The sequence below is a fragment of the Xyrauchen texanus genome, chromosome 28 (assembly GCF_025860055.1).
Source record: "Xyrauchen texanus isolate HMW12.3.18 chromosome 28, RBS_HiC_50CHRs, whole genome shotgun sequence".
Taxonomy (NCBI): domain Eukaryota; kingdom Metazoa; phylum Chordata; class Actinopteri; order Cypriniformes; family Catostomidae; genus Xyrauchen; species Xyrauchen texanus.
This window is the reverse complement of record NC_068303.1, coordinates 34,001,978-34,025,964: the sequence shown is the minus strand read 5'-3', so window position 1 is coordinate 34,025,964 and position 23,987 is coordinate 34,001,978. Positions and strand designations below refer to the sequence as shown.

The window sequence follows — 23,987 nt, the reverse complement described above, 5'->3', positions numbered from 1 at the left end:
TAGTCTGCGCACTTTTAAGTGGGTTCAGGCCCACATGTGCTTCAAAAATTACATACATTCCATTAAATTATAATCAATATTACACAGCAGACTCACTTAAAAATAGCCAATTTGACAGGCGATAAGCATCAGCATTCCCTCAATGGTTTTCTTTGTCTCCACACTTTCGTTTCCAAGTTACTTACCTCAATACGTCCTTTAAAGTGTTTTATTCATCATAATGACTGCCTACCATGATATTGCTAATTTGTACATTAAATGGCACTGTGTACTGATTTAAAACATGTTGTATTCATGTACTGTATGTTGTTGGTTCACAATTCATCTACTGTATGCTTCACAATAGTCAGCTGTCATTATTTCTTACCAACTGTTCAATATATCAAACCTCAAAAAAGGAACTTTGACTTCAGGGACAAAATGTAAACCATCACACAGCACAAGATATTCCCCTTTATCATTTTATGGTTAATTATCTGATTTGTAATCAGACACTTTATAACTTCACCTTTCACCACTTCAGTGTTTTGCTTAAAAGAAAAAAGTTTTTTTCCACATAAAATATCCCAGGCTGTTAGTGCCCCCATGTGGTGGAGATTTAAACCATGAATTGATCTGTACTGAGAAAGAAACTTTATTGCACTAAGTGAATATACATAAAATATGTAAAGACATCATCCAAGGCTTTGGATTACAAAAATATATTAATCCTTCAATTACGTTGTCATAATACCACTTGATTATCTTACACAGTACAGGTTATTTATGTATTCTAAAATACGCAGTACTTATTCTGTCAAATGAATTTTGGTCTGCAGATTTGGTTACATTTGTGAAATAAACAGACTCTTAGAAGCACACAGTCTGTAAATTAATCTAAAAGAAAATCACTATTCAGATCTAAAATTCATTTTAAAATCATTCACAACTGTGATTAAATAGTGCAGCTAATAATCACATTCTTCAATAAGGCTCAAATTAGTCATAATGTGTACTCACTTTGCACTGCATGTTCCTATCTTGTAAGATCGAACAGGTCAGTCTAACATCTAGTGTGACTTATTCGCTATTTAAACTGACTAAAACTGGTTAAACAGGCTGCAATGGCACCTGTTTACATACGTGTGTATCGCTCATGCTCAGTATATTTATTCCTCAATAGGAGCTGCACTTAAATGTCCAGCGCATACATTCTCAATATAAAACAGAGATAATCTTGTCACAGCCCACAAATTCACAGTGCCAGCATGAGCTGCACATACACAAACAAAGTGACTTTAAGCCAGCATGTTATTGGTGACATACACACTTGCCAAGAAACAAATGCAGATATGCCTAAATGAAAGAACGAGTTTGTATTAGGTCACACAACAAGGTATTAGTCTTTAGTTTGTACTTACCCAGATAGAACATGTACATTTCCGAGATGTCTGTTTGAGCATTTCATCTGAAAAGCATGACATTTTAAATAACATCTGCTAAACATCTTAAAAAGACCAAATTTACAAACAATCTAAATTATAAACTTCTCCAAGACATCTGCTGAATGTCTTATTGACATCTGAAAGGCAACGTCGTATAGATGTATTTCAGATGAGCAAACAACATCTTCCAGATGTAAACACACACATCAAATAGACGTCTGGATGATGTACATGTGCCATCAGGGTACTAGAGTCTAGAGCCAGGGTACTAAGAAAATACTCTTTGGGAAAAATGGGAAGCTGGATCCATTCACTCTAAAACAGCATCTTAAGTTTGCTTGCCAAAAACTTGCATTTGGCTCATCTGCGGTGAAGTTGAGTTTTTAAGCAGTAGTGGTTTTTCTTTAGTTTAGTAGCGGCTTGCATCGTCGTAAGAGCTGACGTCAGGCTCAAAGAAGTCCTCCAGTTCCCACTGCAGCGTTTCAAAGGTGGGTCTGTCTGCAGGCACCTCCCTCCAGCAATCACACATGATCTCATACAGATATTTTGGGCAGGAAAGGGGGCATGACATCCTGTAGCCAGTCTGCAACTTTTGTACCACCTGATAATTTGTCAGAGCTGGTGAAAGAAGGAAAATCCATATTAAAACTCTTCAATGATGTGATGAGGCTGAAAATCATTGCAGTACCAGTAAAAAATGGCGGAACTTGCATGCATTTACATAAATATAAACACAGATGAAGTCATTTTACATACAATTTAGCCAAATACATTTATTCATGACATTTAATCGTGGGAAAACATTGCCTGTCTTCAGGTCAGTTAGGATTACTATATTTTAAGAATGTGAAATGTCAGAATAATAGAAGAGAGAATGATTTATTTCAGCATTTTTTTTTTCTTTCATCACATTCCCAGTGGGTCAGAAGTTTACATACACTGTTTTTATTTGGTAGCATTGCCTTTATATTGTTTAACTTTGGTCGAACGTTTTGGGTAGCCTTCCACAAGCTTCTCACAATAAGTTGCTGGAATGTTGGCCCATTACTCCAGACAGAACTGGTGTAACTGAGTCAGGTTTGTAGGCCTCCTTGCTCACACGCACTTTCTCAGTTCTGCCCATAAATTTTCTATCAGATTGAGGTCAGGGCTTTGTGTTGGCCACTCCAATATCTTGACTTTGTTGTCCTTAAGCCATTTTGACACAAATTTGGAGGTATGTTTGGGGTCATTGTCCATTTGGAAGACCCATTAGTGACCTAGCTTTAACTTCCTGGCTGATGTCTTGAGATGTTGCTTCAATATATCCACATAAATTTCCTTCCTCATGATGCCATCTATTTTGTGAAGTGCACCAGTCCCTCCTGCAGCAAAGCACCCCCACAACATGATGCTGCCACAGCTCATGCTTCACGGTTGGGATGGTGATCTTCAGCTTGCAAGCCTCACCCTTTTTCCTCCAAACTTAACCATGGTCATTATGGCCAAATCTTTTATGGTTGTGTTCCTTGCAGAGCAGACTTTTAGGTTATGTTGATATAGTACTCGTTTTCCTGTGGATATAGATACTTGTCTACCTGTTTCTTCCAGCATCTTCACAATGTCCTTTGCTGTTGTACTGGGATTTATTTGCAGTTTTCACACCAAACTATGTTCATCTCTAGGAGACAGAATGTGTTTCCTTACTGAGCGGTATGATGGCTCCGTGGTCCCATGGGGTTTATACTTGTGTACTATTGTTTTTACGGACAAACTTTGTAACTTCAGGCATTTGGAAATTGCTCCCAAGGATGAACCAGACTTGTGGAGGTCCACAATTTTTTTTTTCTGAGGTCAAGCAAAGAGGCACTGAGTTTGAAAGTAGGCCTTAAAATACATCCACAGGTACAGCTCCAATTGACTCTAATTAGACAATTAGTCTATCAGATGTTAAATGGCTAATTGCCTAAAGGCTTGACATCATTTTCCAAGCTGCTTAAAGGCACAGTTAACTTCATGCAAGTAGATGTCCTAAACGACTTGCCAAAACTGATAGAGATAGAGATAGAGATAGAGATAGAGATAGAGATAGAGATAGCAGAACCAAAGAGAAGATTTTTAGAAGCATATTTCAGCTCTGTATGTCTAAACAATGCAAGTAAATGGCTGCCATCAGGCTGCTGGCTATTTGACGGTCCAAAAGTTATATTAAGGCAGCATAAAAGTAATCCATAGGACTCCAGTTGATCAATTAATGTCTTCAGAAGAAAATTGATAGGTTGATGTAAGAAACAAATTGATAATTAAAATGTTTTTAACTTTAAATCATTGCTTCTGGCCAGCGCTGGATTGCTGTTTGAAATTACCTGACTCTCATGTGATGTTCGTTCCTCTGTTGTATACAAAGCGTGCGTTCCAACTTCACGTGTGAATGTGCCATTGCGATTATGTCACGTGATGTGTCGACTCATGGCAGGAAGTGATTTTTTTTAAAGTTAATTACATTTTAATTATCTATTTATTTTTTATACATGCCTATCAATTTGCTTTTGAAGACATTAATTGATCAACTGGAGTTGTGTGGATTACTTTTATGATGCCAAAATATGCCTTTTGGATGGTCAAAAAGCCAGCAACTCGATGGGTAAGTCAACCTGATGGCACCTGTTTACTTAAAAATCTTCACTTCGGTTCTGCTGAAGAATGAAAGTCATACACATCAGGGATGGCTTAAAGGTAAGTCAATCATGAGAGTATTTTCATTTTTTTAAGAAGGGGTTAGAAGAACGTACCAAACGTTTAAGCAAGCTGTTAGTACACAAGAATAATTCTCGGTACTCTGAAAAGCATAGCACATTATTGTCAGTACAGCATACCAGTAAATACTGGCCCACTTTGAACCATGTGTAGAACATAGTATGAAACATTATGAAATGTTACTATTTTGCAATAATGTGAAAATCATGCATCCTTACACGTATGACTTGTAAGTATGACTTCAATATCAACAATAATCTTGTTGAGAACAGCCTGATGGATTTGTAGTTACTGAAGTTTATGCAAATATGAATTCATTTCAGTGTAGAAATTCTGCACCACTTGAGAGATTTGGCTTAAAGAAATATACTAGGTTCAATAACAGTTAAGGTCAGTCAAAAGCATTTGTGGGATGATGTTGATTACCACAAAAAAATGATTTTGATTTGGCCCATCTTTTTTGAGGTTACAGTTAGTGAATGGAAGTGAATGGGCCAGTTTTTGTAGGATTTAAAGGCAGTCTTGTAACTATACTTTTGAAATGGTGAGAAATGTAATGTTTACAGATTCGCCCCATTCACTTCCACTGTAAGTGCCTCACTTGCAACCCAGATATAATTTTATTTATTTTTTTAAAAAATGAGGGTTGAGTCAAAATAATTTTTGTGGTAATCAAATGCCTTCGATTGAACTTTACTTGAAACTGGAATATTCCTTTAAATGTTGTAATATGTTAAATACATTTTTACTTTTTGTTCCTTTTGAGATAAGAAATATTTAGTATTTAAGTTCCTCCAAAAACATCACTGATTGAAAATAAACAGGAAAATCCACTCATTCAAGTACAGTTCAAGTTTCAGAAATCTAAATCACACAATTTGGTGGGGAGGAGGGTACTGAAAAAAAAAAAGAAATCATTATATTTTATGCAAGTAGTTTGCTTTCTCTAAACATTATGCAAACGAGTCTCAAATGAAGCATCGTCACATTTACAGGGATAGTTCACCCAAAAATGTAAATGCTCTCAAAATTTACTCAAACTCATGCCATCCTAGATATTTATGACTTTCTTTCTTCTGCTGAACACCAACTAAGAATATTTCAGATTTGCAAGTCCTTACAATGCAAGTGAAAGGGTACCAAAATTTAGATCACAGATCAGACCACAATTTAAGTCCTTTTTAACTATAAATATTCCTCCCTGCCAGTAGGTGGCGATATGCACAAAGAATGCAAATTGCCAAAAAAGAAGAAGCATGTGAAAGTGAAACGGGATTGATTGTACAAACGGACTTTTCATATCGCTTCTGAAGACATGGATTTAACCACAGGAGTCGTATGGATTAATTTTATGCTGCCTTTATATGCTTTTTGAACCTTCAACATTTTGGTACACATTCACTTGCATTGTGTGGACTTACAGAGCTGAAATATTATTTTAAAAATCTTTGTGTTCAGGACAAGGAAAAAAAAAAATCATAAACATCTAGGTTTGCATGAGGTTGAGTAAAAGGTGAACTATCCCTTTAAGAGATCAATCAGCGTGATCAAAGAAAGTGACTCATCACTGCCTTTTTGTCTGCTTTATTCTAGACCACATTATATTATTCAAACTAAAACTCCACCCCAGTAAGTACAATGATACAGCAGAATGACATACTTGGGTAAGGCATCTGTCCAAAAGTCACAATTTCATATAACAAGATGCCGAAAGACCAGACGTCAGATTTTATGGTAAATTTGTTCTCGTGCATGGCCTCGGGTGCAGTCCATTTCACTGGAAACTTGGTTCCTTCCTTTGCCTCATAAACATTCTCACCAGTGTCCTTCTGAAGAGCAAATGAAATGGGGAATTTAAAAGTACAGTTTTTGTATTCTTTTCATAAACATCTCTGCATAACCTTTACCACAGTGATTCTCAACTGGTTTTAGTTCAGGTTTTACCTTGGACATAATTTGAAACATAATTTGAACAAAAATGAAAACTGCATAAGCCAAAAAAAGATGCAAAATTATTAAATGACATAGGCTGAATAGGGAAACTGAAATTGTATTAGTTCATACCACGGGGCTGTTGAATGCTTGATTCTGATTGGTTGACGAAAGGTCAAAGGTGAGCAATTATTTTTCAGTAAACACACGGCTACGGTTCCATATCACTTTGCCAAATTATTTCAGTTATTTCAAAAAGCCCTACAGGCTACCACAGCAAAATAACCATGTAAAACAAAGACACTGGCTAAGTACATCAGAAAAGAACAGCAATGTCTATAATATCCTAAATTTATTTTTATTTCAGTTGAACAGCACCCTCATGCTCCCCCCTCTCTCTTTTTTTGCTCTCGTCTCACAGTGATACACACATATACACTGATACATAGGCATAAAAACCGTTGTGCACCAAGAAAGCTATATTCAAGAATGGCGACATTGAGAATTATACATACATTTTAAGCAATGCTTCTGCTGATGAGAGCCCAAACACAGGTGATCCAACACACAATCTCTCTGTTTTCTTTCTTTCTCTTGCTTTCGCTCATGTGCACACAAACACACACACACACACACGCTCTTCCTTGTTACTCCAGCAAGTGCTCAGTAAAGCATCGCAATCCTCCACTGCTAGTTCTAAAATGACGTCTTCGAACAGGAAACAGCGGCATGGGCTGTATAAAAACATGACGCTGAATCCATGGCAGAAGAAAGTAGTTCCACTGACATAGTTTACTGACGAAAAACAGAAAATGTCTTGATATAAAACCCTGAATGATGTCTTAAGATGTGGTAATTGTAGTATAAAAGGAATAATTGATTCTGGCTCGTTGAATTATTTAAAAATAATGCACAAACAAAATATGTGTGAAGCCTTACCTTTTTAACATTAACAAACCTATTTATTTTGTTATCCTAATTATGCACCGATATACTATATGATTAGATGTATTTATTTGTTTTGCATTGTTTTTTTTTTCCTTTCCGAAAGATCTTTGACCCACCAGTTGAGAAGCATTGTCCTATGGGTAGGGCTGGGCGATATGGCCAAAATTGTTATCACGATAATCTTTTTCATATTGTTCAATATCGATATTTATCATGATATACATTTACACATTGCACTTTCTTTTTTTTATTTCAAAGTTGATTGAAGAATAGAAGAAAAAATAAATTCTAAACAGTCAAAATAGTCTTTACAAAACTGCAGAGGGGGTCCAGAGTCAGCCAAAGCAATGGGGTCTTCAGGATCTTTTACCGTCTTTTACCGTTTATCAATTGAAAATGAACGTTAAAAGATCATCTGTTTGTTCTGAAGAATAGTGACAGCAGTCCAGTATTTGTTGGAATATTTTTACATTCAAATTAAATATTTTTTATATTTCTTTAGATTCAGATACCCAAGTATGGGGCATAGAATCCCTTGTGACTGTGGAATGATGATGAATGTGGGTTCAGGGGTGTCCTGAAAGAAAAAAATTTTTATATTTTTTTTTATTTAAAAAACATTTGCATATTTTCATTGAAGTGAGAGAGTAGTCTACCAACTAGTAATTTTAGTCTTTCCTTATCCATTCCAGACATCTAATTAATTTTCACAAAATTAAAACAGAAATCGATTTGTTTATTATTAAAGGATCAAAATATGCTGATTAATAAAGATACATTTAGAAGGGAAAAACGTTTTGGTCTAAAACGTGCTTTGAAACCACGTTAACTCATGCGGTGCTTCGTGTCTGCACACATGCAGGGAAAAGAGGCAACGCGTGCGGAGCGGGACAGGGCAGAAATGATGCATGTTTGGTGCTAGAGGACACTATTCAAGATTACAGCGCAGAAAAATCAGAGCTGTTGTCCACATCACTATTGTTCTGTCGCGCTCTTCACTAGAGACGATGAGAGGGTGCAGACGTTGTCATGAAGTCTTGCGGTGCGGATGGAATCAATCCGGTGTCCGACGTAGCCTAATCGTTAGCAAGGCAGCTAGCATTAGCAAGTTCATCCAGTATGACCCTACGTTACCACTGGCGTGTTGTGAGCGAAGCTGAGAGCGTTTTCAATTCATTCCTATGAAAGCCGAGCGTCATGCTCGCAAGGTGGATCGTAGGATTGGCAGCGGTGCGGAGCAAGCTCTCTCCTAGCGCTGTGAGCGCCTTTGAGCGGATTTCATCCGCCCCAGTGGAATCGCAGCCTGAGAAACCCGAAATGCTTGTGTTTTAGCGACGCAGTACATATCGAAAATTCCTCAAAAGCTCATCGTTGATATCGTGGATTTTCTTTATCATGATAAATATCGATATCGCTTTATCGCCCAGCCCTACCTATGGGCTAGCAGAGGGTTTGTGGTTAAACTTTTCTTTTCTTGAGGATATTTCTCACCTGAAATACTCGTGCTAGGCCAAAGTCGGCCACCTTGCACACATTGTTTTCTCCAACCAGAACGTTTCGTGCTGCAAGATCTCTGTGGATGTAGTTCTGCAACTCGAGGTATGCCATGCCAGCTGCCACCTGTGATCCCAATTCTACCTGTGTAGGCAGACGCAAACAAGCACCTCTATCTTCTGTATAAAAGAGAGAGAGAGAGAAATATGGACAGGGAATGAATACAATTTTCACAATATTGTGGCATACAATTTACACGTCAGACTTTGATAAACTTTGATAAACTGAGTGGGCTGCTAACCCTCCCTCGGATTTAGGTTTGGCTCAAATATGTGTGAACAAGTTTGGGGAAAGGTCTCGATGACCTTGGCTCTGAACTTCAGCCTGATTGTTAGAGAGAACAAAGAAACAAAGAGAAAAACACAGCCTGGTGTATTAAGGGTTGGCTATAGTACATGTGCACACACAATTTAAAGATTTATTTATATCTACTCATCACTTTCTAAAGTTAAGATGCATGTTTACAGAAACATTGTAGTTAAACATGTCAGCACTTAATCATTAATATTAAGGATAGAAATACCAACGCCACCTCCACACACTGCGGCATTTATAGCTCCAATTATAGCTGATACGGAACTGTGTATGGCAAGCTTTTTGGATTTCTGGCATACCTGTGATTCGTGTATCACAAACGCTTTTATGCTTAATTAACCGTGAGATGCAGAAACCTTGATCATGGTTAAAATACAATTAATTGTGCAGCTCTATATAACATGTTTTTTCCCCACTTTTTTCCCCAGACATTTTTAGCAGAACGGGAGAGAGAGAGATAGTTTACGGACATGTCCATCACATGTGTGTGTTTGTCTTTTGTTTCAGTTTTATATTAAACTATTATTTATATTGACAAGCCGGTTCTCGCCTCCTCCTTGCCCGTCTATATCACGTTACACTGGACACACACACACGACGGACATGTCCGTAAACGATCTCTCTCTCCCGCACAATCCTCTGCAGTCGGTCTTTATCCCTCTCGGAGGCTTGATTAGCCTGATAAGGGACCGGGTGCGTAGATTCACAACCTGGCCCCGCCCCCCGCCCTGCCACAACCAACTATTGTGTCTCACGTTCGCATATATGCACTTAAGTACACTGGGAGAATCCCAGAGTTTTACAAAAGAAGGAAACCTACTATTGCACTGGAAAGTTACGGAAACGAACACAGCAACAACTCTGCCTTGGATCCCAGGTTTTATTTTACAGAAGCGTTGCAGGGAAATTATGCTGCTGTGCACTGTATAACACATAGAGGTCGGGCAAAGAGGAGGCGGGAACTGGCTGAACAATAAACTAAATTTAATGGTAAACTTAAATCCAACATCAACGAACATGCAGTGTGGCCACATGCATCTCTCTCTCACTCGAACTGGCACCTCCGGCCACCCCATTTATCTTGCTCTAACGCTGATCGGCTGATTCAGCACTGGCCATGCTCAATCACGGCCCGGCCACGTCCTCCTCCTCGTCACAAGCTGCTTTTTGATTGAGCTGCATTTTTACGTGAGTAAAGAGAAAGTCTATAGCATAGTGCATGTAAACGCGTATGTCGATTTCCAGTCTTAAGCAGCTTTCTCTGAATAAACGGCTTCCTGATGTCCATGTAAATTAGCTAATTGACTCAAATAATGGCATGAGTTTGGGGTGGGACTACAGTAAATGGCTCAAACAATGGCACATGCTATGAGAGTTCGGAAAGTCAGTTTTCCATTTGGAGACACTAGTGGTGCAGATTTGAAACATTTAAACATTAAAGGTTGTTAACCATGTTAAAATCAGTTTGAGTGGCTTGTTGCTTTTATAAAATTGCATCAACAGCTATATGGTAAAAGACACCAATGATCAATAAATAATTAAATGCATTATTAATAACAATCACAATAAACAATTCTAATACCATTTATTGCAGTTTAGACAAACAATTAACTTTGTGCATTTATATAGAATTCAACTAATGTCCAGTACCATGTCTTTATCAGCTGTTTTCCAATGGCTTTGAATGTGGTAATCAGAATTTAGAGCCTGAACTATCTTATTTATATAAATCCTTAAATGATCTGTATACGTTTGAGACCTGTAGCATGTATGTGTATGCCATATACTTGTGCATGTGTCTTACTCTTCAGGTATTCCAGAAGGCTTCCATTGCTCATAAGCTCTGTGATAATGTAGATTGGTTCCTCCATAGTGCAGACAGCATACAGCTGTATTAGTTTAGGGTGACGGAGTCTCTTCATGATCTGAGCTTCTTGCAGGAAGTCCTTTGCATCCATTGTTCCTGCCACACATAGATGAAAAGTATAAGCTTGTGAACCAAAGCATGTGATCTCAGATGTGCAAGATTCAGTATGTTTGTGTCTAGGAGACATTTGGAGTTTATGTCTTTCAGTATGTCTTTCAGTGTGTACCCATATTGACCATTTTGTCTGTGTGTGTTGGTGTTTGTACCTGGTTTGAGTGTTTTGACAGCGACAGCTGTTGTGTCATTCCATATGCCTTCAAACACCTCCCCAAACTGCCCTGCTCCCAACTTCCTCAGGAGTTTCACAGAGGTACGTGGTATCTCCCATTGATCCACTGTATTATAAGATAGACCGTTGGTCTCTGGAGCTATTGTCTAATACAAACACACAAGCAAGGAACTATGAATTGAATTATTAGACATTATTAGACTGCTGTTCACTTATCTTTACTCTCCTTCGCCAAACCCATCAATCACAAAATGCACTCACTGAGCACTTTATTAGAAACACCTGTACACCTACTTATTCAGGCAATTATCGAATCAGCCAATCATGTGGCAGCAGAGCACTGCATAAAATCACACAGATACATGTCAGAAGCTTCAGTTAATTTTCACATCAACCATCAGAATGGGGGGGGTATTTCAGCGATTTGGACCGTTTCTTTGTTGGTGCGAGATGGGCTGGTTTGAGTATTTCTGTAACTGCTGATGTGCTGGTATTTTCACACACAACAGTCTTTAGAATTTACTCAGAACGGTGCTAAAAACAAAAAACATCCAGTGAGTGTCAGTTCTGCGGATGGAAATCAGCCTTGCTGATGAGAGAGGTCAACTGAGAATGGCCAGACTGGTTTGAACTGACAGAAGGCTACAGTAACTCAGATAACCTCTCTGTACAATTATAGTGAGCAGAATAGCATTTCAAAATACAGAACACATCAAACCTTGAGGCAGTAGGGTTACAAAAGCAAAATACCATGTTGGGCACTTTATTGGACTAATAAAGTGCTCAGTGAGTGTATTTCATCATATTATATATGTTTATGATTATTTCAAACCCAATATATTAAAAATATCTCAACAGAGCTATAAGCAGGACCAGACCAAATATACAAATTTTTTTTATTAAATTACATTTTCTGCACTAATTTTAGGAAAATCAAGAAACTAAATAGAAAATTCATTTAAATATGGTAAAATGTGTTTTTTTTTTAATGCTGAGAGTACTTCACTCAGATCGGTAGCTAAAAGCTTTTTCAAATCAACCAAAATATTTAATCAATAAACATGCAAGTGTAGGACTTTGTGAATTATGGGGGTTTCAGTTCTTCAGAAATCTGTGGACCTTTCGACAGATGTCTGAAGTCTTGGTCTCATTCACCCTTCCACAGGGCCATGTGTGAAACTCACATGTGCAATGTACGAAGGACATCTCACATAGAGGCCACTCCCAAACCAAGAAACTTGCAATTTGTCAATGCTACGAATTATATTGTCACAGTTTACCAAATTGAACCCCATGCAAAATTTAAGTAGGAACATATTTTCACCACCGGAAGTCCATCAGGCAAAATTCCTGATCGAGCAGATTCTCATAGAGATTACTTTTGTGTATCGCAACTGGAATTTCACTTTGCAAGGGTAAATGTGACAGTGCCATGAGGTCACAAATTCTACAGCTTATCATCCTCAAAACAACAGTGTGTTGTATCTATAGCAACCATTGCTCTATGACAATTAATATTAATACAATAGTAAATGTTACACACTTTTTTACAGGGTTCTCTGAGATGGATATAGAGGCCATCATCATTGTTGGTGTAGTGCTCCACTAGTTCTCTCAGTGTGGAAAAATTCTGAGACTTTGACAGGAAGTAGCCACCGTTATCCAACTTTTTGATCTTATAATGCTTCACCTTGGAGTTGTCCAGCACTGCAAGTCAGAAAGTACATGGAAGCATTCAGTAAAAGCATTCAGAAGACATACAATCACATATTGTACAACTGGACTCGCACTGAATAACATTACTGTATACAATAGGCCAGTTCTGAAGCACATAGGCCAGTTCTAGATCTTTACTAAAGGCCTGAGTATAATTGGTTGTTGGCGTTGCTGATCACACCACAATTTTCATCAGCACAGTCCGTGAGCAGGACATTCCTCGTCTGTGCACATGCTGTTGACTTTACTAAAAAGCTTTAACTGAAATCGTGTCAGAGGACTGTTTTTGATTATGCCCACATTTCTCGGCCTGTAAAATAATTAATTATTTAGGTATGCATGCCAGTAGTATGAATAGATTCCAAGCATACTTCATTCCGGTCAAACCGGGACCCCATAACCCGAATAAATGATGTAATATTAGCATTAACAAATGTAACAATTTTAACACATTAAAATAATCTGCTCTGGTTTTGTTAAACAAGCACCATTTAAGCACAAGGAACAACTTTCTTGGTATATATAGCATTATATAGCACAGTTGAAATGAGCTGCTTGATTCATGGTTAACGGCTTGAGTCATGGCTGGGGTTTTTTAAATCCAGCCTTTTGAGCTTGACGTCTCCTCAGCTCCCATGGCATTATGGGATAGTAAAGTGTTCAATCAATTCGCACTGCATAATCTCAATAGAAATAGTAGTTCTTCTGGGATTTTCTCGCTTACTGCATATGAATATGGAGTATTATAACAGACTGCACTATTGACATACTGTTTTTGGCATAGTAAGGAAGTAAGGATATAAGAAAGGATATGCAGCAAAAAGAGTATCACAAAGCAGTCGTAGTGCGCATGCGTCAAACACGTTCGTATTCACTCGCGGTCAAATGTGTATTCTTTGAAAGTCAACGCAGTTGACCGGGAGCAATCTGATTCGGAATGCAGAAAAGTATACTGGAGCCTTAAAAGAAATGTACTTCTTATCATTTTGTGTAGCCAGATCTCTCTACCAAAGAAGCACTTGAGTTCTTGTGTTGTTAACTAATAAAATGTCAAATATGTCAAGTTTTCCTGTTATTTTTTTGTACAAGGGCAATTCTCAAGATATGGTGCCATTTATGACAATGATATGCCTAGATTTGTTTTTTCTTACATAATTTTTTCATTTAATTTGAAATGGTTAATGATGAACTTTCAAGAAATCATATTTTACCACCTGAGGCCCAAAGTACTAAAACCATAACTGCCATAGACATGGAGGACCATCAAAGAGGGATGCATCCTGTCCAATATTCAGTTTAGTGGACAACAAAGAAGGTTTTTTTAATGGTCGATTCTTAAGCCATTATCTCCAACCTTAAATGATCATTACTAACCATAAAGGTGCACTCCGTAATTTTTTTAAATGTATGTCGAAATGGCTTACAATGGCTTACACTGACACCTAGTGACCTGAATGCTGCATCAATCAAAAACAGTAGTTTTCAGTAACCAATGGCATTTTAGAAATTCACAATGTGCTGTAAACCAGGATAAATTTAATCCATGAGTGAAAGTGTCCAAAAACAGGGCAGTTACTGAGATTAAGCGAGTAGTATTCAGCTGGTCATGTGATGCTAACACGACAGCCCACATGAGGCACCCCTGATCCATGAAGATAAATAACTTTTATATGGTTACTGAAATGACTAATATCTAGGCTTGGGATCAATGCTTTTTTAACACATTGATAATCGGAAGATTTTCCTGATGATTATCAATATAATATATTTGGATTTTTTTCATATATAAATAGGGCTGCTCGTTGCACACTAATCTATTGTCTCTTCAGACATTTTTCTCAACACAACTTTAATAAAGAGTGAGTGGCAGGGTCAATTAAAGGGGGTCGCACACCGGACGCATCTGGCGGAAGACATTGCACATTCTTTAGAAACAATTATTTATTTTCTACAAAATGTACGCACACACCACAACATTCTGAAGTGCCATGGAGCGCAACTCGCAGTTTTCCATTAAATTCTACCCAAATCATTATCAAAGGACAACAATTATTTACTCTAGCCATCACTGGATGACCTATTGTGAACATGTATCTTTCATATAGCCTACACAATGTATTTTCAGTTACAAGTATGTCATTTTGTGGTTAGACAGCTTGAATGAAAGATCTATTCAATCTACATATAGAGAAATTGCATAATAAACATAGCTTTTTCTAATTGTTCAGTTTGCGCTGTTACAACAGTTTCACTAACCATCATCAACGCTACTTTGTTCATTCTTGAAGAAGTACCGAAACTTTTGTAACTTTGGGCTACCATCTCCGGTGCCACTTCAGCTCGTCCTGTGTGTTTGTGTGCTTCAATAAATGGTATATCGCCATCTTGTGGTCTCCTAATGCTATTAGGACAGACTGTTAAACAGAGGCCAACTGAGTGTATTGGAAAACATGCAAAATGGGGTTCTAATTTAAATGTAGGCGAATTTTTATATATTAATGCCTCAAAAATACACTGCCTGGCCAAAAAAAAAACTAAGTCCCCATTTGGATTTAAATAAGCAGATACTTAAGAGCCTATGATTAGATAATTTTTGATTAATATGTTTCGGCTGGCAACAATTCTTAACCCTAACTGATGCATTGTGTAGCTTCTCATTTCTTTAACAACCAAGACGTTTCCTGTGCTCATGGAAAAGATGTTCCTGTGTTTCAGAAGGGGCAAATTATTGGTCTGCATCAAGCAAAGAAAACAACTAAGAAGATTGCTGAAATCACTGGAATTGGTTTAAGAAGGATGCAAATCTGGAAGGATAGTGGTGAATTGTCAGTTTTGCGGAAGAAATGTGATAGGATAAAAATCTTGGATGTTCATGATCGTAGATCACAAAATACTTGTTGAAGTCACATAGTAAAAAATAGACAGTATAACTCATGGATATGTTTTTGTTGGCATTTCCAACACAATGTGACGAGAACTTACAGGATTGGGACTAAACAGCTGTGTGGCCCCAATAAAGCCACTTATTAGTGAGGCAAATTGGAAAAAACAGCTTCTGGGGAGCATAAAGATTGGGCTGTGGAGCACTGGAAAAAGGTAATGTGGTCTAATGAGTCCAGATTTACCCTATTCCAAAGTAATTGACATGTCAGGGTTTGAAGGGAAGAGTTAAATCTGTAAAATAATATGACTACCGTATCCTTTTAAGTAAATCAGTAATAAGACATTGGGACTCAAAGAACACAGATGGCACTGTTTCAACAGAATGTCCCACAACATGTTGAATTCATCTGACAACAAAGTGCACAAACTGTGCTCAAACGTGAGACAGTAATGATATTATTATATTCAATCATTGGACTGAGGCGTCAGTCTGAGCCTGAGCTTTTTGTGTACTGTAGCTTATTGTGACCGACCTGTGATACAGGGAGTGGCAATGAAAGCTCAGGGCACAGTCCAGTTTCAAAGCGTTATTGAGTATAATCAGCCAGTGCCATGTTTCATGTGTTGTTGGTTGGCATTGTTTGTTGCTATAACTGGGCATCTTGGGTATTACTCATCAGAATGTCATGTGTCATGATCCTAAACTGTCACTCAATTGAAGAGTATGATTTAGCAATTGAAACACAGGGGAAATTATTCAAAGTATCTGGAATGAGAACACACTGATTTATTGTTCCTGTAACTAACCAGGAAGCAGAGGACTAGTTACTACCAGCACAATATTTGCTTTCGGGAATGTTTGCAAAACCTTGAAAGTGAGAGATGATGGTTGGATAGTTCACTCAACCTGGAGTAATTTCAATTACAAGCTTTTAAAAACAATGTAATTTTAAACAAAATGAAAGCGTAATAATTTAAAAGTTCTCAGCAAACTAGTCATTTACATCCCTCTGTTAGACAGATAGCATTTCATATTGTATTTTGAGGCCATCTACAGCACACTCACTAAATAGAAATGTCCATTATAACTACCAGAAAAGCATTTGACAGTGAGTAATTCTTACATGCACAGTGACTTGCTAAATTTTTAGTTTGGCTTTTTTAAGAGTTTGGAACACTTTGTTTTAATCTTGTCATTTTGTGCCTTTTTAAAATTTGCTATCCATCTTATTTCATGTATTGTTATAATGCTTTTCTCCAATACATCCTCAACTGTGGTGCAATCATCTTTGTTCCTGTGAATGCTATCGGGTCCTGGAATACCTTATAACGTGCCAGTAAGGAAAGCCGTTGAAGTTTCTGGGTAAGATGGTGCACTTATAAGGAGTTTCCCTACACTAACTGTGTAATATCCATATAGGGAGTGGCAGTGCTGCAAAGATGTACTAGGCATTAATCAGTGGTTATAAATATAATTTTAAACCAAATCCCCTCCCAATTCACATCCCCATTTCACGCCATTAGTTGAGTGAATGTTGTTGTGTCGGGCTGAATGGGTTGCTCAAAACAGAGTCAAAAAAGTGCCACAGAGACACAGTGTTTCACGTTTTAGAGACAATTAACCTACAAATGGCTGACTTATAGTTGTCTCTGCATATTAGCTGCAACAAGAAATTATTTATCTTTTTTTATTTTTAAAAGTGACATACTTTTACTTTAAAAGTGCTATTCTGGATATTGTTGGATGTACTCACTCAAACAAGATTGATTCTTTGTTTTTCCTGTTTTTTGTTTTTTTTTATACCTTTGCCGAAAGATTCTTAAGTATTACCAAAGACAGGGTGATACATGTAAACCTGTGGGACAACTCATGTGGCAACCAACAAATTCTCCAGGTTTTTGCACTGAGCAACCCTAAAGTGTGCTGTATACCAGTGGTTCATATCCAGGGGGCCGGGACCCACTAGGGGGCCTCAGCACACTTCCAAGGGGGCCTCAAGTTGACTTAAAATGTATTTAAAATAAGAAATATTAAAATAATTAAAATAATTCAACTTAATTAAAAAGCAAAAAAATAATTTAAGATGTATGCCTACAAATTATAAACAGACTCTGTCTGAAACTTCTACAATCAAAGATTATCCATGATTCATTTATTTATATTTTAATCAGACACTTCTAGTTTCGGGTAAGGGGGTCTTCAAATATTGTCTTGGAATAAACTATCTAACAGTGGGGGGCCTTTGAGTCAAAAAGGTTGGGAATCACTGCCGTATACAATTCCTTTCGTGGTGTTGTCAAAGACACCATTCTGCAAAGTCACTACTTGTGACTCAAGTCAAACTCTGCCTGAACCTTACCTAACTTATCTCTGATACTACTTCTGATTTGAGAGCCATAGACATTTTTAGAGTTTCACAGCTGCACGGGTCGAAATTTTCATTGAGAAAATGACTGAAGCATGCTAGAAACGTCTACCGTAGCTACATGTGAAAAAATGCAAGCAACACCTAGCAACTTGCTATGCCAGAATTTAATAGATAGTTCACCTAAAAACGACTTTATTTACTATTTTGTTGCTCCAAACCTGTATTTCTTTCATTGGAACACAAAAGGAACCTTTTAAATATCTTTACTTTAGCCGCTATATTTGATTTGGCTGCTGCAAATGGTCAATGGAAGCAGGTCGATTATTAGATTTGAGAGTGAATAACAACAATATTTCAATCTGTTCAGCATACAAGATGATCGTGTGGCTTCAGAAGACTTGGAATATTGGGCATAATGAGTCGATTTCTTTAAATCTGGCTTTATTTCGGTTTTGTTTTGTCCTTTTTGGAGCTTGAAAGCCATTAGGGTGAGTAAATAATAACAGACTCTTCATTTTGTGGTGACCTGTTTCTTGAAGGGGCATAGGTTAAGGTACCTGAAAGTGAGAGCTCCCCTGTCTGGCTTTCACAGTTTCTAATAAGAAAAGATCCATTCTGGTTCTCATCAGACAGCAGCATCTTTTCAGCATCCAAGCGCTTTGTTTCTGGAAAATACCATCTGCAGTGGAAAAGCAGCAAAAAAAGTTGATTTTCACACATCATTTGAAAATTACTTGATCTAGAAACCAGTCAACATTTGATGTCACACTTTGAATGTCATTCTCCTTTTGTAGTTTTTCCTTGATCAAATTGTAGTTAAGATGGGTAGGAACATAAAATAAATACAGGCTTTTCAACTTTTAAAAGGAAAGAGAAAAAGCTTCCTAAAAAAGTTGTTGATGACAACAAAGTCTATATGTCCAATTAAACTCTACAGTGTCATGGCACAAATTCACCCGTCACTTAGTAATATGGCTAATATTAATACAATATTTATAACATGTGTTGAGCTGGTAAGTCACATTTCAGCTGTTGTTTCTGGATTTACAAAATTACAGATTATGTTATGTTAATAATTTAACATAATGTTGGACCTATGCAGTTTGCTTCAACATTATTGAAATGTATGATTTTAATAAATGTTGTAACATTTGTATGCTAAACAATTTTTTAAAATGAAACTTGATTTCCAATGTAAAAATATTGAAAATCAATATAGCCCCCCATAGATCACTTACAAAAGGTAAATACATTTTTTTTTTTCATCTGACCATACTGTCAATAAACTGTAATAAGGCCCAACAAAGTATGCAGCAGTCACATGAAAGCATGACAGTCAACACTCAGACACGTAATGGAGTTCTTTAAGCCGGAAAAACTGGAAAGTCCTTATCTCGGTGAAACGCCACCCTTACAAATTCCATTCATCAAAAACTACTTAAGGCACCAAAATTACACAAAAAACTCACAGCCCTCAAGTGTGTGACGTCATGAGTGATACTGATGATCGCTATCTGTTTTGTTCTAATCAAGTGAGTTACTGGGTCTGCCTTAGGCTCATACCCTCTTACAGTACCACAATATTCTCTATAACACATCTACCGGGGGTCTTTTTTGAAGAAGAAAAAGAAGAATTTGTTTTTATTCTCATCATTAATTAGTATGCAGGGTTATAATCACTGTAAATGATTTTATTGATTTATGACATCCATAGTACACAAAGCCTTGGAATCATTAACAGACTTAAAATACTTCCTGGTTGGCCACTGAAAATGAACCAGCTTCCCCTTAAGTAAAAAACAGAGATCACAGACAAACCTGTGTTTCCAACTCCCTCAGAGTGAATGACAAATCCCTCATTATAAAATCTCTTTTAACCTTGAGGGCCAACTCACTGTTTCTGTCTGTGTACAAAATAATGAAATTCCACAGCAACTTATTCAAGAACATTACACATATTCATCCCAGAAGCCAAAGTTTTTGTCTACTAATGGCACAACACCTATTTGACCTATTTAGCATCTGATTAACAAATGACACAATGACATAATTAAGTGTTTAGTAAGTAGGTATACTTCAGCATCTAAGACACTGTCATGTGTCAGCCCAATGTCCTGCACCTGTTCTGCTGCAACCCATTCTGTAATCTTAAAGAACTTCAAAATCAAAATCAAGTTATCAATCTTTCCTTAATAATGGTTTTACCAAGTGTGAATGATGGGAGCATGGGCCTGTACAGTATGATTCATGCTAAGATGGTTTAAAAAACAGGAAGTTGGAAGACAGGTGATCAACACGATCAATTATCCTAGAAAATCCTTTCTAACCAATCACACCACATTTGCTCCATTACACCTTATTCCCCAACCAAAACTATTACAAAATATTAAGAATTTGAAACCTTTTCAAATTTTACGCAAACACATTTTCCTCCCCTTACAAAAAAAGTACAGTGCTGTGCCCAGGGTTGAGGAGAAACGTAATACAGAGAAGTATGTTTGAAGTAAGTTTTGACCAGCAGAAATAGAAACAAACATTGTTTAAATTGTCATACACCTGTTATCAGGCACAATCTTTTTTATTAAGAAAATCCTCATTAGATCACATTTTATATTTTTTTCTCTAGTAAAACCTTTGATATAAGGGCAAAAATGTTATTCTTGAAGATGTTTTTCTGTAAAAATATAACAAAAATCCATAAAACAAGATCAATTTGATTTGTCTTGTTTTAGAAACACTGCATAAGATATTTAGGTTTTTCAGAGAATGTATTTTTAACATGTGTATTTTGTCTTACTGTACGGCAGAGTTTATAGTCAAAACAAGTGAAAAAATCTACCAGTGCTGAAGAAGTCATTTAGATTACATTACTGACATTAAGTAATCTAACATACTACATTACAAATTACATTTACAGCATGTATTCTGTAATCTGTAGTGAAATTATTTAAAAAGTAGCCCTACCAACCCTGGCTGTACCATAGTGTCAGATGTAAATATCATGTTATTTTGATTTATAGTACCTTGGGTACTGTAGGCCTACAAAAAGACAAATAAAGATTTTTGCTGCTTGTTCAATTTACTAAATGAAAATGAACTAAAGAAACACAATTCTAGAACATTTTGTCACAACTTGATTTAATTGTGTTCTAACCATTTAAATTTGTAAAATGGAAATGGAATCAATTTGAGTTGGGCCAACATGAATCCTTTTTGTGGTGTTAATGAAGCGTTGATGAAAGTAGGCAGTGGATTTCCATTTCAGCTTTACATGGTACTTTATAGGAAGAGAAACTGTTAAAATTAAGTGGTGTTTTATGTGTTTTGTTTTTGAATATAAAGGGGGAATACTTGTTAGTGTTTAATGTATTGTTATGTTGAGATTTAAAAGAGTTTCTGTTATGTTGGAGTTTTGGGATACCATTATTGTGAGTGAAGCTTAGTGAGGACAGGTATATGTCATGCATGAATTTGATTGCTTGCTTTGTTGAGCAAATCCTGTGCTAAACATAGGATAGTAATAAACTGCACTCTGTACTAGTGCTTCCAACCAGCATGTTTTGAGCATGCTAACATTCACTTTCATTTAGAAGGTATATAAAGAAATAAAATAGATTTATTTGAGTTGACACATCTAATTTGTTTGGGTTTACCCAATTCAGCTATGTTCTTTCTATACAAAGTGTTTGTTTTGAGATTACATAGTAAAGTTAAGTTAAGTTAAGAAAACTCATTTCAAACATGTGAAAACCACTGTCTACTGAATCAAGTTCAGCCAAAGAGCTATTTTTTATTTACACCCAATGTACTTCATGGTAGAAAATCATGATAGTACCATGGTACCATGTCCATAAATAATAGGCCTACCCATAAATGATACTTTGCCTCCTTCTATAGAATTCCCACACTTATTGATCAATTAATTTCTGATTGTTCCATTCATTTAATGGAAAATGGTAACACTTTACAATAAGGTTCCATTCGTTAACATTAGTTAATGCATTAGGTCTTATGAACTAGCAATAAGCAATATATGTTTTATATAATGTTAATGAAAGTAATAAATCTTATGTTTAAGTGTTACCGGGAAATAATTTAAAGAGCAAACTCTAGCCGATATTATGCCTTTTGGGGGATAAACATGTTTTAGACATTTCCATGACTTTTTAATATTTTGTTCTGAAAATTACCATTTTAAATTCCATGCCATTTCAAGGATTTGAATGCCCATGTAAACCCTGTGTATACAGTGCGACAGAAACTCACGGTTCAGCGTCGAGGCTTTTGACTGGCACAACATAATTCGCAGGAACGTAGCCTTGCTTGTTGGCTGAAATCCCGGTGATTCCTCTCACGTACCACCAATCTTCGCTTTTATTTATTGGCTCCAGTTTATCCCCTGCGTGAAAACTCAAATCATCGTCCGTGCGGGCCATGTAGTCGTATAGAGCAAGGTAAACGCATTTCGGTTTCTCCGCAGGTATCGGCGGTATGACCCTGGCGGGGGGCTCCGTGTGTACATTTGGAATCACTTCAATATCGTATTTCTTGATGTCAGATGGAGGGACAGTCTCCCGCTCTTTAAAACAGGAAAAAGTATTTTGACAGCACATTATAAACCTCTCTCGGAGATCACCCATCGTGAAGTTACTCGTTAACTCCGTGTGTGTGTGCGTTAAATTCAATTTAAACAGCAAATCGCACTTGACTCATCCATTCAATCCATATATCGACGTTTCATTTAATTCCATTAAGTTTTGGTCAAAGTGTGACAAAGCGTGAACTCCATTCTGTGATCTTGTGAAAACCCTTGGACCGGCGAGACAGCACAGCTCTGACGACAGTAAAGCATACGATTTACTGCTCACAGACAAATATCCTTTCGCATTTCCTGGTCACATTATACCTCAGACACCTTTCAAGACTCAAAGTTCCGCACCGTGCGCTCTAAAGAATCCAGAGATAGCCTACAATTAATAAAGCTCATGCAGAGAGGCTTGTAAACAACATAGTTGGACTCAATACAATGACAACGTATTAAAAGTGAATCATAAAGGCTCTTTTCCAATTTGATTGTAGTTTGGCAGGTTAGGCTATATTCCAAAGACAGTGTCTGACAGACGCACGTTAAAGGAATATTCCCGGTTCAATACAAGTTAAGCTCAATCGACAGCATTTGTGGCATAATGTTGATTACCACAAAAATATATTTAGACTTGCCCCTCCTTTTCTTTAAGAAAAGAAAATATCTTACAATGGAAGTGAATGGCGCCAATCCTTAAAGGTTAAAATAGCCTACTAAAGCTTAGCTACCACAGCAACTTAATTAATAAATTAATAAATACTAAATTAAAGGTATCCACAATAACTAAATGCGCGTTAACATGATTTTACGGATATATTTGATTAACTTTTCTTTGTAAAGTTATAGCCAATTTTTCAACTTCATTGCCATGATGATGTAATGTCAACAAACACCTAGCCTAATAAAAACGCCCTAAATAAAAATTACGATTTAAACAACATTACATCTTAAATAATACATGAGTTTTAACAGAATAATGATTGTAGGCCTAATTGCTTTTATAAAATTATAAGCTTCATATTTCTGCCTTTAAACCCGCCAAAAATTGGCCACAATCACTTCCATTGTAAGTGCCTCACTGGAACTTAGATTGTTTTATCTTTTTTTTTCCCGCTTCTTTTTTTTTTTTTTTTTTTTAAGAAAATGAAGTAGGCCTCTACTTGTCGAATTATTTATTTATGTATTTATTTATTTTTGTGGTAATCAACACTATACCACAAATGCTGTCGATTGAGCTTAACTTGTGTTGAACCCAGAATATTCCTTTAATTGAAAATAGTTTTTGTTTGATCCATGTCTGTTTTGAGTAAACTGTTGATTTTTTTTTTGTCACCATTTCGATAATATTTCCCATATGATAATATTTCAT

General features: G+C 36.7%; 1 protein-coding gene across 1 annotated transcript; it reads right to left on the bottom strand.

Annotated features, from left to right (window-relative positions):
- Window positions 1-627: 627 nt before the first annotated feature.
- Window positions 628-23,067, bottom strand: frk (fyn-related Src family tyrosine kinase). The gene is made up of 8 exons (XM_052096285.1): window positions 22,300-23,067; window positions 18,591-18,712; window positions 12,609-12,772; window positions 11,043-11,211; window positions 10,714-10,872; window positions 8,532-8,713; window positions 5,821-5,989; window positions 628-2,042 (listed from the first exon to the last, which is right to left on the bottom strand). The coding sequence occupies exons 1-8, from the start codon at window positions 22,671-22,673 to the stop codon at window positions 1,834-1,836; spliced, it is 1,548 nt and encodes a 515-aa protein (XP_051952245.1). The 5' UTR covers window positions 22,674-23,067; the 3' UTR covers window positions 628-1,833.
- Between the last annotated feature and the right edge of the window lie 920 nt (window positions 23,068-23,987).

Coding starts and splice junctions, on each gene's coding strand:
- frk (XM_052096285.1), bottom strand. CDS start 22,673: ATGGGTGATCTCCGAGAGAGGTTTATAATGTGCTGTCAAAATACTTTT. Junction 18,713..22,299: donor AAAAGCCTCGACGCTGAACC/GTGAGTTTCTGT, acceptor TTTCCACTGCAG/ATGGTATTTTCCAGAAACAA. Junction 10,873..11,042: donor TGTCAAAACACTCAAACCAG/GTACAAACACCA, acceptor TATGTGTGGCAG/GAACAATGGATGCAAAGGAC.